The sequence below is a fragment of the Ammodytes marinus genome, assembly GCF_949987685.1.
Source record: "Ammodytes marinus genome assembly, chromosome: 7".
NCBI classification, from domain to species: Eukaryota; Metazoa; Chordata; class Actinopteri; order Uranoscopiformes; family Ammodytidae; genus Ammodytes; species Ammodytes marinus.
In genome coordinates, this window is record NC_137211.1 from 1,789,320 (window position 1) to 1,801,819 (window position 12,500).

General features: G+C 40.0%; 1 protein-coding gene across 2 annotated transcripts in view; it reads right to left on the minus strand.

The window, feature by feature from the left end:
- Positions 1 to 1,868: 1,868 nt before the first annotated feature.
- Positions 1,869 to 12,500, minus strand: part of hm13 (histocompatibility (minor) 13) — a 27,689-nt gene continuing 17,057 nt past the window's right edge. For both annotated transcript variants that reach the window (XM_080031397.1, XM_080031396.1), the window contains 4 exons: positions 11,595 to 11,715; positions 10,480 to 10,582; positions 8,972 to 9,057; positions 1,869 to 5,509 (listed from right to left, as the gene is read on the minus strand). In XM_080031397.1, the coding sequence (XP_079887523.1) occupies positions 5,434 to 5,509; positions 8,972 to 9,057; positions 10,480 to 10,582; positions 11,595 to 11,715 (386 nt within the window). In that variant the 3' untranslated portion in view covers positions 1,869 to 5,433. The remainder of the gene's footprint in view (positions 5,510 to 8,971; positions 9,058 to 10,479; positions 10,583 to 11,594; positions 11,716 to 12,500) is intronic.

Below are 12,500 nucleotides of genomic sequence, written 5' to 3' on the forward strand. Positions count from 1 at the left end.
AGTCGGATTATGTTTCTCATCACGTGAGCTGATGCGATATGCGGTTTGAATTAAGAGCACAAGGAGTAAAATATAAAAAAAGACAATCAAATGAGTTCAAACCAGCCGGCCAGTTGGATCCTAAGCATGCAGGCTAACGTTGTCCAGACGATCAACAGTGTGGAGACCCGCTGTTGAAGTAGCCTACGCTACAGGCAGCCGCAGAAACATATTCTCAGAAGGGAGCTGACAAAAAAAAACTCTGCCTGCACTTCAATAAAAACTCGCTACATTGATAAAAAAAAAAATGCATCACCAATGCAGTATTGTTACATGCAGCAGTGACACATGCCGTAGGCTATTGGTCTGATTATAAGACAGGGTTTCCCCCTGGGAATATGTCGTAAAAAGTCGTGTCGTTTTATATTCGGGGTCTAATATTCAGCGTCCAGTTATGGACTGACCGTTACCAGAGCGAGCATCAGCTGGGCTTGTGTCCAACTTGTGTTTATTTATTTATTTTCGGGTGGAGCACGAGCTGCGCACTCAGATGCGGCCGGACAGAGGTGTGTGCGCTTGGATAGAGAACGATGAGTCGAGCGGTAAAAGAGGCACGAGAAATGGCCAAAGAGCTCCACATCCCCAGCACTGAATTCAAAGCCTTGACTTTTTTTTTGTTGCGAGTCGACGTGTCAGAGGCATGAATCGGCGCAGCGATCGACAGTGGCTTTTCTGCGCAATTTGGAGACTTGTCTCTCAGGTCTCGGGACACAATCGGATCGTGAAAGCCTGTCCCCTCTACAACATTAACGTTCAGGAATCCCCGGTGATCATTTAGTCTTAAACCACATAGTTTTTCTGCACGGCGGCTCAGCGAGGTGTCACTGTGAACGTTACCATCACAGTGTTTCACCGGGGTGCGCGCTGCTTCGCTCAGACGGGGCTGTGAGTGTAGGCTCAGGCGCAAAGAGACAGTCTGTATCTCTTGCGCGGCTCTAGAGATATTGTATATATTTGTTTTTTAGAACGTGTGACGTCCCAAGATAGAGACGTAAGCCAAAGTTCGAATCAGAAATTTTCAAATGGCCGTCTCAATGCATTTTAGAACAGAGATCCTTCGCGTGACATCACAAGATATAGCTCGCTCCAAGCTGAGGCAACATTCGAATCAGGATTTTTCAAATGCTCGACCAACTGACATGACAGTATGTTTGCGGGGGGCTAACAGATATTCCTAAAACCTTTCATATACATATTAGCACTGATTTTACCCCCCAAATAACATAGTTACAAGGATTTAGTGGATTTGGGTTGCCAGGGCCTTTAATAATACATTTTAATTAATTTTATTGTTTATTCAACCATATGTAAAGTTCTGTTGACATTAATAGCATATCAATAATACACTTAATATCAATGTCAATAATAATATTTTTCTAAAGCTTAAGAATCCCCCAAACTGCTGCTAATGATGATAAAATGTATTCCGGACTCAGGTGGTCCATATGAAATACATACAAAACACAGACAATACAAAACAAACAAGTATAGGGTTAAAGGAATACTTCACCCATACGGAACCAGCTTTCTATCATTATAAAATCACTATTATAATATAATGAATGAGGTTTTTCTTTCCTCAGTCTTCCCTCAGTCTTCCCTTGGCCCAGCTGTCCTGTTAATCCTAACCCTTACTGTGATGTCATTGGAAGGAAAATGTAGGGTTAGACAGTGAGACCATAAAACACTCTTTCTGCCTTTTCTCAGGCTATGATGATCCGATTTATTTATTTTTTTGCACATTTATACTAAATAGGATCTCCGAGTTCAATACACCTTCATATTCCAACCGGTGAAGTAGGCCTTTAATGATTCAGACTCACTCAAAATTTTGCTTCAAAACACCAAAAACTTTATTGCAAATAAAATAGATACAGTCGGGGCCGATGAACGACTTCTTGCACAAATGCAACCAGAGAAAACAGAAAAAAAATTAAAAATAAAATAAAAAATGCGTTACATTATATTTAAAATGGTGATGAAGGGCTACTGAACGCCACAGAGGTGAATGAGCGATACGTAATTTTTTTTAAATTTTCTTATTTTACATCAAAATACAAAACTGACCGTGTATTTCTTGATAAAGCATCAACATTAAACAGTATCGGGAATTATCACAGAAGGCTGAATACGTCCAGTCATAGCAAATTATCTGTAAATGAAAGATATGTTTTGGAATTATATTTCAAAATAAGACACAGCAGACTTGTTACAGAATACTGGCGAAATGTGAAATGTGTTTATTTTGAAAGAGTTTGAAATTAAGCAAGAAATACTTCCCGAAATGTAATTAAATAATAACTTCTAAATTAGACAAAGAAATAAAAATTATTTGGTCATAAAGTCAATAGAATTATTTTCAGACTTTTTTTTTAATCTAAAATTCTTCTCACAAATGGCAACTTTTTCAGTCCAAATTCAAAACTTTTACTCTGAAATTCTGACTTTTAAGATGAAAATTCTCGAAAGGAAAATGTTAAGTAGAGCACGCCATTTTAGCTGTTTATTTTATTTGGGTTGCGTTCCGAATCACATACTTTCTACTATATAGTATGTAGAAAAAAGATTTAGGATGTCCCGATTCTTGTGGCCAGATTTAGGATGGTTAGAAGTACCCGGATGTGCTACTTCATCCGGCCAAGATTGTTAGTGTTGAAAAGTGCATCCTATTTGGGCGATTCTGTCCCACAATCCAGTGCGCACGTGAAGTGACGTCACATCGACGAAGCCTCCATATGAAAACAAACGGGGATGCAACGGATATAAAAGCAAGAGGCAAGATCAAGGCCCAATGTTATGATGAAATAAGAGAGAAAAGTACGTCCCATTAGTATGCCTACTGCATCCTAACTAGATTCTTTTTATCGTCGGATGTAGTATGTAGAATAGAAAAAAGAAAGAGTATGCGATTCGGAACGCAACCTTGGTCTTTTATTGTCTTTTTCGTTGTACGTTTGTGTTCTTAAAAAAATCCCAAAATAAAAGTATTTAAATGAAAAAAATCTTGAAGAAAATGACGTTGACAATTTAACACATCCAGATCAGTTTACTACCAAATTCACATTGGAAAAGTTCTTAAACCAGAAAACAGTTGGATTTGATGTCTTTTTAACTTGTATCAATCAGTCAGAGAAGCTCCCTCTCTCTCATTGGCTGTTGAGTCCACTAGGTCCCGCCTCTCACAGCCTCTCCACCAATCAGAAGAGAGAGATAGTGATGACTGGAATTATTCAGCCTGCCTCCTCCCTTTGGAAACACTGCTTTGGTCCCTTTGGTTGTTTCGCAATATACAGATGTTGTCAACAATTTTTTATTTCAAATATTTTTCAACCTTTTGAGAGAGAGAGAGAGAGAGAGAGAGAGAGAGAAATAAAGAGAGAGAGAGAGACAGAGAGAGAGAGAGAGAAAGAGAAAGAGGGAGAGAGAGAGAAAGAGAGAGAGAGAGAAAGAGACCACTCTGTAACATTCAAACACCCATGCTGCCGTCAAGGACAGTAGGAAATATTACTAACTGTTTCATGAGTGACTACCAGAAGCAGTTAGACTGTTATAGAACCGACACACACACACACACACACACAGTCAGTTGGTGCAAACACAGCACAGCTTTGACAAAAGGAACATTTAAAACCAAACTGAATTTTTCATCTTTAAATTCTGTCATTTTTAACAAGAAAAACAAATAAGAAAACAATTAAAACAAACAGGTAACACTTTACAATAAGGGAACTTTAATTAACTGTTAGTAAATGCTTGATTAGAGCTGGGGTGGAGGATTTGGGGAGAAAATGGCAGTTGGGATAGAGATTTGAATCCAAATACCTCAACCGCTCCACTTGTTCTCTTTGGTCCCTCCCCTTTGGTCCCTCCCTGACACGCTCTACACCAACAAAGTCGTGCCAAAGTGAATGGACAGTCCCAACAGCCAATAAGAAGAGAAAATCGGGGCCTCGCTCTGATTGGTCAAAGTGTACAGCTCATGTTAATTTTGACCAATCAGAAATCATATACCCCAGCTTTAACTAACCCTTAATAATAGCATTATCTAACTAATTAATGTTGCCTTATTGTAAAGTGTTACCAAACAAACAAACAAACAGAGAAAGCTGGCATGAGAAAGCAGAAGAAGGCAAAAGCGAATAAAAAAAAACATTTAGTGACGAAATCACTTTTCTTTTCACCCGTTTCTATGACGTGTTGCCATGTGAACGAGGCCGTGAACCAACGACGATCGTGATTGGTTGAACGGAGGCTTTAAAGGCAAAATAAAAATTGACAAAAAGCGCCTGTTTTTACAATGTGAATTTCCCACTTTTTAGGCCATTTTTTAGGACCCATTTCGAACTCCAAATAGTGGAGAGGTTTCTGTTTTACTAGCCTGGCACCCCCCGCCTATCTACTTCTGCTCAATTTTAATTTCCCTTCAGTAGTCAGTCTGGGTCTGCGGTATATTCGCGGGTTTTTTCTCAGCCAGATTTTTACCGGTCCAATCAGCGAACAGAGGGAGTGGCTGAGAACAATGACGTTGAGGTCGTGCGCCAGTTTCACTTGTAGTCAGACCAAACGTTATGCGATTGGTTGGCAGATCCAGAGTGGCACTGGGCAGATCCAATAGTTTTAAACTTCAACAGACGCCCGCCTTCAAGTGAGTGAACGTTTGTCAATTGAGCGATTCCAGACCTTATGTACAAATTAAATGAAGTACGATGGTCTGGTTGGACCAGGCTACTATCTGAACACACACAAGGGAAATAAATGTTACGTTGGTGTTCTTACGTTTAATATGGACTCTACATGTTCCCTCTGTTTAAAGCTGCAGTGTGTAGTTTCAGAGGAGGGGGGTTTGTTTACATTCACAGAGCCTGCAGTTAGTTCACTGGACATATTTTCTCTATATGTAATTCTTAGTATTGAATAATTCTATCATCATAAATCAAATTATTCTGAGGAACCTGGAACCAAATGTATAAGACTAGAATATGTTTGTAAACCAAGCTGTGGGCCCTGCTGCTGTAAACAACAACAACAGTGAAACAGTAACTTTTCAGGAAGCTTTCTAATTTCAAACAGTGTTCCAGGGATCTACATTTTCCTGTGAGGAAAGTTTGTTTATTCAGTTATGGAGATTATACCTTAGAAAAGGTTTCACTTCTCTGACACACACAAAGTTACACACTGCTCCTTTAAAACATATAGTTGAGTGAAAACGCTTGGTGTAGTTAACAGAAGAATCATGATAGGTGTCTTTACAAAAAAAAAAGAACGGGGGGGGGGGGCAGCAGGCTGAATGTAAAGAGATTTGGGGGTTTTGGGCCGATAGACAGACAGACAGAGAGAGAGATAGACAGAGAGAGAGACAGAGAGACAGACAGCGATGAATGAAATGGTGGAATGCTATTGGTCCTTTTTGTCTGGCTCTGATGACTCATCGACTTTGTCTCCCTCCTCCTCTGGGGGGGTCTCCTCGTATCTGGGGGGGGGGGGAGAGAGGGAGAGAGAGAGAGAGATAGAGAGAGAGAGAGGGATGGGGAGAGAGAGAGAGAGAAACAAATGTGTTCAGTGTGACATCATTATAATTTCAAGATTTGATTGATAATAAAACTATTAAAATGATGATCAGAGCAGATAATTAACAATGTCTTAGTAGTGTCAATAATAAAAGTTTTTTTTTTTTTTTACTTTATTTTTGGGCACAAACTGGAGACACAATTATTATTTTATTTTTTTTATAATGTAATTTTTTTACCAGAATGCTTTGAGACTATCCAAAAAAATAAAATAAAAATAAAACTTTTATGTATTTATTTAAGTTTTGAATGGCTATAAGCTGAAGCAGGGATTTTCAGTTTGGTTATGAACTGTTCGACGGTTTTGTTTCATCTGTTCAAATTATTTTGTTTATATAAATGGTTGACTTACTTGGAAATAATTTTGTCCTTTTCTCCTTAATAATGGAGTGTTGGTGACAGACAGACAGACAGACAGACAGAGACACACACACACACACTTTCCCTTATATCTATCGTTAAAGGCCTTGTTACCTAAGATATAAAAAGTGGGCGTGGTTTCTTTTCTTTCTACATAGCGGCAGGTTGTAACCGGCGGCGACGAGGTGAGGATGAGGAGGAGGAGGAGGATGAGGAGGCTGTTGCCATAGAGACTGTTTCCATGGAGCTTTGCAGGCTGGAGGGAGAGCCGCTGACGGACGGATAGTGAGTGAGTCTGGGAGAGCCGGGGAGCAGCGCGCAGGACGACTCATAGCTACAGCAACCAGGGGGGGGGGGACCATGGACACAAGGGATGGATGGATGGAGGGAGGGATGGATGGGTGGGTGGAGGGATGGATGGAGGGACGGGGGTGGGAATATGGTTAAAAAAAAAAAAAAAAAAAAAAAAAGTGGTATTTTTTATTTTATTTTTTTTTATAATTATGTGATAAAAATAATAAGGATGGATGGGTAGGTAGGAATATGGTAGAAAAATATGATGGGATATACCAGGAAAATGTATGAAATAATATAATAATAATAATAATAATAATAATAATAATAATAATAATAATAATAATAATAATAATAATAATAATAAATGGCCACAAAGGATGGATAGGAATATGGTAGAAAAAAAAAAACGTGGTAACATTATTATTTTTTTTTTAATAATTATGCAATAAAAAATAATAAGGGTGGATGAGTGGGTAGCAATATGATTGAGAAAAAAAAATATTTTTAAAAAATATATGAAAAAATCAGATAGAATAAACAAAGATATGAAAGGAAAGGTGGTAAATATATGAAAGGGAGAGAAGAGAGAGAGAGAGAGAAAGAGAGAGAGAAAGAGAGATTGTTGTAAGTTTTTATCTTAAACTCTAATGTAAATAAAGTTACTACAGAAGTTTAAAAGAGAAGTTGGAAGGATAGACGATAAGGAAAAGATTATAAAAGTGAAAGTGAGACAGAGTGGGAATGGGACAGAGTGGGAATGGGACAGAGTGGGAATGGGACGGATGCGACAGAGTGGGAACGCGACAGAGTGGGAATGCGACAGAATGCGACAGAGTGGGAATGAGACAGAGTGGGAATGCGACAGAATGCGACAGAGTGGGAATGCGACAGAGTGGGAATGGGACGGATGGACTTAACGGAGAAAAAGGAAATGAAATGACGAGGTGATGAACGAGTTAAATCAACCAAAGAGGAACAGTGATGTTGAGTTCAGACAGACAGACAGACAGACAGACAGACAGACAGACAGACAGACAGACAGACAGACAGACAGACAGACAGACAGACAGACAGACAGACAGACAGGGGTTGCGTTCCGAATCGCATACTTTCTACTATATAGCATGTAGAAAAAAGATTTAGGATTTAGGATGTCCCGATTCTTGTGGCCAGATTTAGGATGGTTAGAAGTACCCGGATGTCCTACTTCATGCGGCCAAGATTGTTAGTGTTGAAAAGTGCATCCTATTTGGGCGATTCTGACCCACAATCCAGTGCGCACGTGAAGTGACGTCACATCGATGGAGCCTCCATATGAAAACAAACGGGGATGAGACGGATATAAAAGCAAGAGGCAAGATCAAGGCGCAATGTTATGATGAAATAAGAGATGTGTCCCAATAGTATGCCTACTGCATCCTAACTAGATTATTTTTATCGTCGGATGTAGTATGTAGAATAGAAAAAAGAAAGAGTATGCGATTCGGAACGCAACCAGGGTGTAATATGACAAGCTCCCTTTTATTAAAATTCAATTTTATCTAATTATGTTTTTTTTAATTTTTTTTTTTAACTTTTATTCATACAGGTAAATCCCATTGAGACCGGAGACTCTTTTTCAAGGGAGACCTGTTCCCATTCACACACACATTCATACACCGATAGCAGGCTAACTATCGACATTCACACGAGGCAAGGTGGGTGAAGTGTCTTGCCCAAGGACACAAAAACCATGACACAGGTGGCCGGGCGGGGATCGAACCGCCAACCCTTTGATCATCAGCCGACCCGCTCTACCAACTGAGACACAATCGCCCCTGTTTATTTTTTAATGCTGTTCTTTTATGTGAATTTATACTTTGTTTTGTTCTGCATCTTTGGCCACGTTTTGAACTCTCTGTATTATGATATTTTTAAAAGGTGCAGTGTGTAATATGACATCATCAAGAAAGTTCTACAAAGCTCTAGAATGCAACGCTCCCTGGGTAACCCCAACCCTTTAGAATAATAACAGAAGCTACACTGGCCTTCAAGGACAAGAACAATTCTACATTCTAAACAATGCACCTGATGACATTCCAACTATGACACTTTCAAGATGGCGGCACTAGGCCTTGGTCCAAAATATGGAGAAATATGGACATATATGAGACCCTTTCTAAGGGAAAAAATAATAATTCCAAAAAAAATGTTCAGCTATTATGCACTAAATTAAATGTACTTATGGATATTATAATTACTTTCTACAAAATCTGCTAGGAAATAAAACCCAAAATTCTACACACTGCAGCTTTAACCCGTGATATGGTATTTTATTAAGCACCTTGGATGTTGCAACCGACACTTATTTATTTCAGATGTTGAGGGATTTAAAACATTCTCATTGCAAACAGAAAGTACGAGACAAACATCTGAGAAAAATCAACACATGACGTATGTGCTAGTGAGTGAGTATCTCTGTTTGACTGTGTGTGTGTGTGTGTGTGTGTGTGTGTGTGTGTGTGTGTGTGTGTGCATAGCGTCTGTGTGTGTGTCTTTATGTGTGTGTGTGTGTGTAGGGTCTCTCCATGTGTCTGTGTGAGTGAATGAGTGCATTGTGTCTCAATGTGTTTGTGTGTCTGTGTGTCTGTGTGTGTGTGTGTGTAGCGTCTGTGTGTCTGTGTGTGCGTGTGTGTATCTCTCCATGTGTGTGTGTTTATGTAACCCACCTCAGCATCTCGGTCAGTTCTCCTCTGATCAGAGCGACGATGAGGGGGAAGCCGATGCAGGCAGGCACCAGGTAGAGCAGGGCGGGCTGGAGGGGGGAGAGGGAGGACACAGTACGGATTATAACGGGTTATTGTACCACTAAATAATAGGGGTGCAACAAAACACATATTCATACCTAAATGCACCGTACCGCAATACGTAATTATGGCGTGAATAGTAGTAGTAGTAGTACTTTATTGGCAGACTCATGGACCATATACAACACACATAATAAATATAGACATAAACACAAGAATATATTAAAAAAAGGGACATCACAACAGAGATTTGTACCAGAGCTTCCATAATAGCGCCAAGATGATGTAAATATGCCAAATGTTCTATTGGGTTGTTTTGATTGCTGTGCTGAACTTGCACTTTTATTTGAGAAGTATTTTATTTATTGGAGACCTCGGTTGTTTGCGGCAGTATTTTCTTTTCTATACTGAAATACACCTCTAGGCTAGCCTGGCATTCCCAGACCTGCCACTAGGCGCTGGCAAATTAAATTTGCTGCGCGTGTTGGTCTGGAGACGCTCCGTTGAAGCTTATCAAGAAGACCAGAAATCTGGTATAACGTTTCAATTGGTTCTATCTAATATGGGCGCGCCAGAGCCCTTTATATGGTGCTCTGGGGAGGACGTAACCGGATGACGACAGTGACGTGCATGCGACGTCGAAGCTGTGATAGTAAACATCAAAGATGGCTGCGGATGTTGTGTGAGTTTGAGACTGCTTTGGCCTCGACCCTTAACGAATTGGAAGACGGGACTCATAGCTTTCACTAGCAAGTAAGTGGAATGTTCTGTTTTGCCGACCGACAACGGCAAACGTTTAATTGAACAGTTTAACAGCTGTTCGCTAAACGAACGGGGCTTACGTCACTTGTGCATCGCTCTGATTGGTTGTAGTGCTATCCAACTGCGTGCAGTGGCATTTGAAATGCACGAGTAGGAGCCGCCCCTAGAGTTGGAAATTACTATTGATCGTCGCCAGACCCTCTATCGTTCAAGATATCAGGGTCAGGATTTCCAGGCTACCTCTAGGCTGGAATTGTAGTTAATGTTGCATGCTGTTATTTTTTTTTGCATTTTTCCTCTTAACTGAGAACCGAACCGTGACTTGTGTACCGTTTTACCCCTAGTATGGATTATTACGGGGTTATTGTACAACTAAATAATGATTATTCTTTTATACTGTGTTTCTATTCTAAATTGGAGAAATTGTAACAAAACAAATTTCCCCCGGTTCTGGAAATTATTTTTTCCAAATTGAATTTTTTTCCCAGGACTCTAATGATCCTGTACTTCGCGGTGCACGACTTGTGAACAAGGCCTTGCCAGTTAAGAATGATTCGTTCAAATGATGCAGACATTGTTAAGTTGGGAGAACCATTTCAAATCTCCCCTCACCTGTGTGTGTGTGGATGTGTGTGGTTGTGTGTGTGTGTGTGTGTGTGTGTGTGTACCTGTGCGTGTTTGAAGGTGTGCATGACCCAGATGGTGAGCCCCAGTCCAAAGATATAAGCCAGGAAGCTGGAGTAGAAATACGTCCTGCTGTTTTTCTTCAGACTGAAAAAGGGACAAAACAAAACAGTATTAAGATCCTCACAACCAAACATCTCGACTCTCTTTGTGTCACTGGGGTTTTTTTTTTTTTTTTTTTTTTTTAACCTTTATTTCTACAGGTAAATCCCATTGAGTCCGAAGACTCTTTTGCAAGGGAGACCTGTTTTCCTTTCCCACGTTACCATTCACACACACATTAATACACCGATAGCAGCAGGCTAACTATCAACATTCACACGGGTTGGGCAATCGGTTCTACTTTCAGATAACAGAAAGATGTAATAAAAGTGATTCTGATTCATATTCTGAACAGTAGGAGAGGATATGTGTATTTACCTGACGTCAAACCTGAGCCAATCTGTGTGTCTCTCTATGTTTGTGTGTTAGTTATATATATGGAGTAGGGCTGCAACTAACGATTATTTTGATAATCGATTAATCTGTCGATTATTTTCTCGATTCATCGATTATTAATCGATTCGTGTTTTGGCCCGTAAAATGTCAGAAAATGGTGAAAAATATTGATCAATTTTCCAAAGCCCATGTTGACGTCCTCAAATGTATTGTTATGTCAAAAACACAGATATTTCAGTTTACTGTCATAAGAGGATTAAAGAAACCAGAAAATATTCACATTTGAGAAGCTGAAATCAGAGAATTTGGACATTTTTTATTAAAAAATTACTCAAAACGATGAATCGATTATCAAAATAGTTGCCGATTATTTTAATATTCGATTTGTCAATTAATCGTTGCAGCTCTAATATGGAGACAGTGTGAGTGGATTTACAAAGACAACAACACGGTGTGTGTGTGTGTGTGTGTGTGTGTGTGTGTGTGTGTGTGTGTGTGTGTGTGTGTGTGTGTGTGTGTGTGTGTGTGTGTGTGTGTGTGTGTGTGTGTGTGTGTGTGTGTGTGTGTGTGTGTGTGTGTGTGTATGTGTCCATCTGTCTGTCTGTCTGTATCGCCATGTGTGTGTGTGTTATATATATGGAGACAGGGTGTGTGTTTTTACCTGACGTCAAACCTCAGCAGCAGAGCGATGAAGATCCCTGGAATCACGATGTCTCCCAAACCGAGCATCGCAAACTGACTGGCTCCAAGACCTTTCTCTAGCAGGTCCTGAGGGAACACCACTGAGGGAGAGAGAGAGAGAGAGACATGTTAATACACCACCAAAGAAGAGAGAGAGAGAGACATGTTAATACACCAACAAAGAAGAGAGAGAGAGAGAGAGAGAGACATGTTAATACACCACCAAAGAAGAGAGAGAGAGAGACATGTTAATACACCAACAAAGAAGAGAGAGAGAGAGAGAGAGAGAGAGAGAGAGAGAGAGAGAGAGACGTATTAATATACCACCAAAGAAGAGAGAGAGAGAGAGAGACATATTAATACACCACCAAAGAAGAGAGAGAGAGAGAGAGAGACATGTTAATACACCACCGAAGAAGAGAGAGAGAGAGAGAGAGAGAGAGAGACATGTTAATACACCACTGAGGAAGAGAGAGAGAGAGAGACATGTTAATACACCAACAAAGAAGAGAGAGAGAGAGAGAGAGAGAGAGAGAGAGACATGTTAATACACCACTGAGGAAGAGAGAGAGAGAGAGACATGTTAATATACCACCAAAGAAGAGAGAGAGAGAGAGAGAGAGAGAGAGACATGTTAATACACCACTGAGGAAGAGAGAGAGAGAGAGAGAGAGAGAGAGGGAGAGAGAGAGGGAGAGAGAGAGAGAGAGACATGTTAATACACCACCAAAGAAGAGAGAGAGAGAGACATGTTAATACACCACCAAAGAAGAGAGAGAGAGAGACATATTAATACACCACTGAGGAAGAGAGAGAGAGAGACAGACATATTAATACACCACCAAAGAAGAGAGAGAGAGAGAGAGAGAGAGACAGACATATTAAT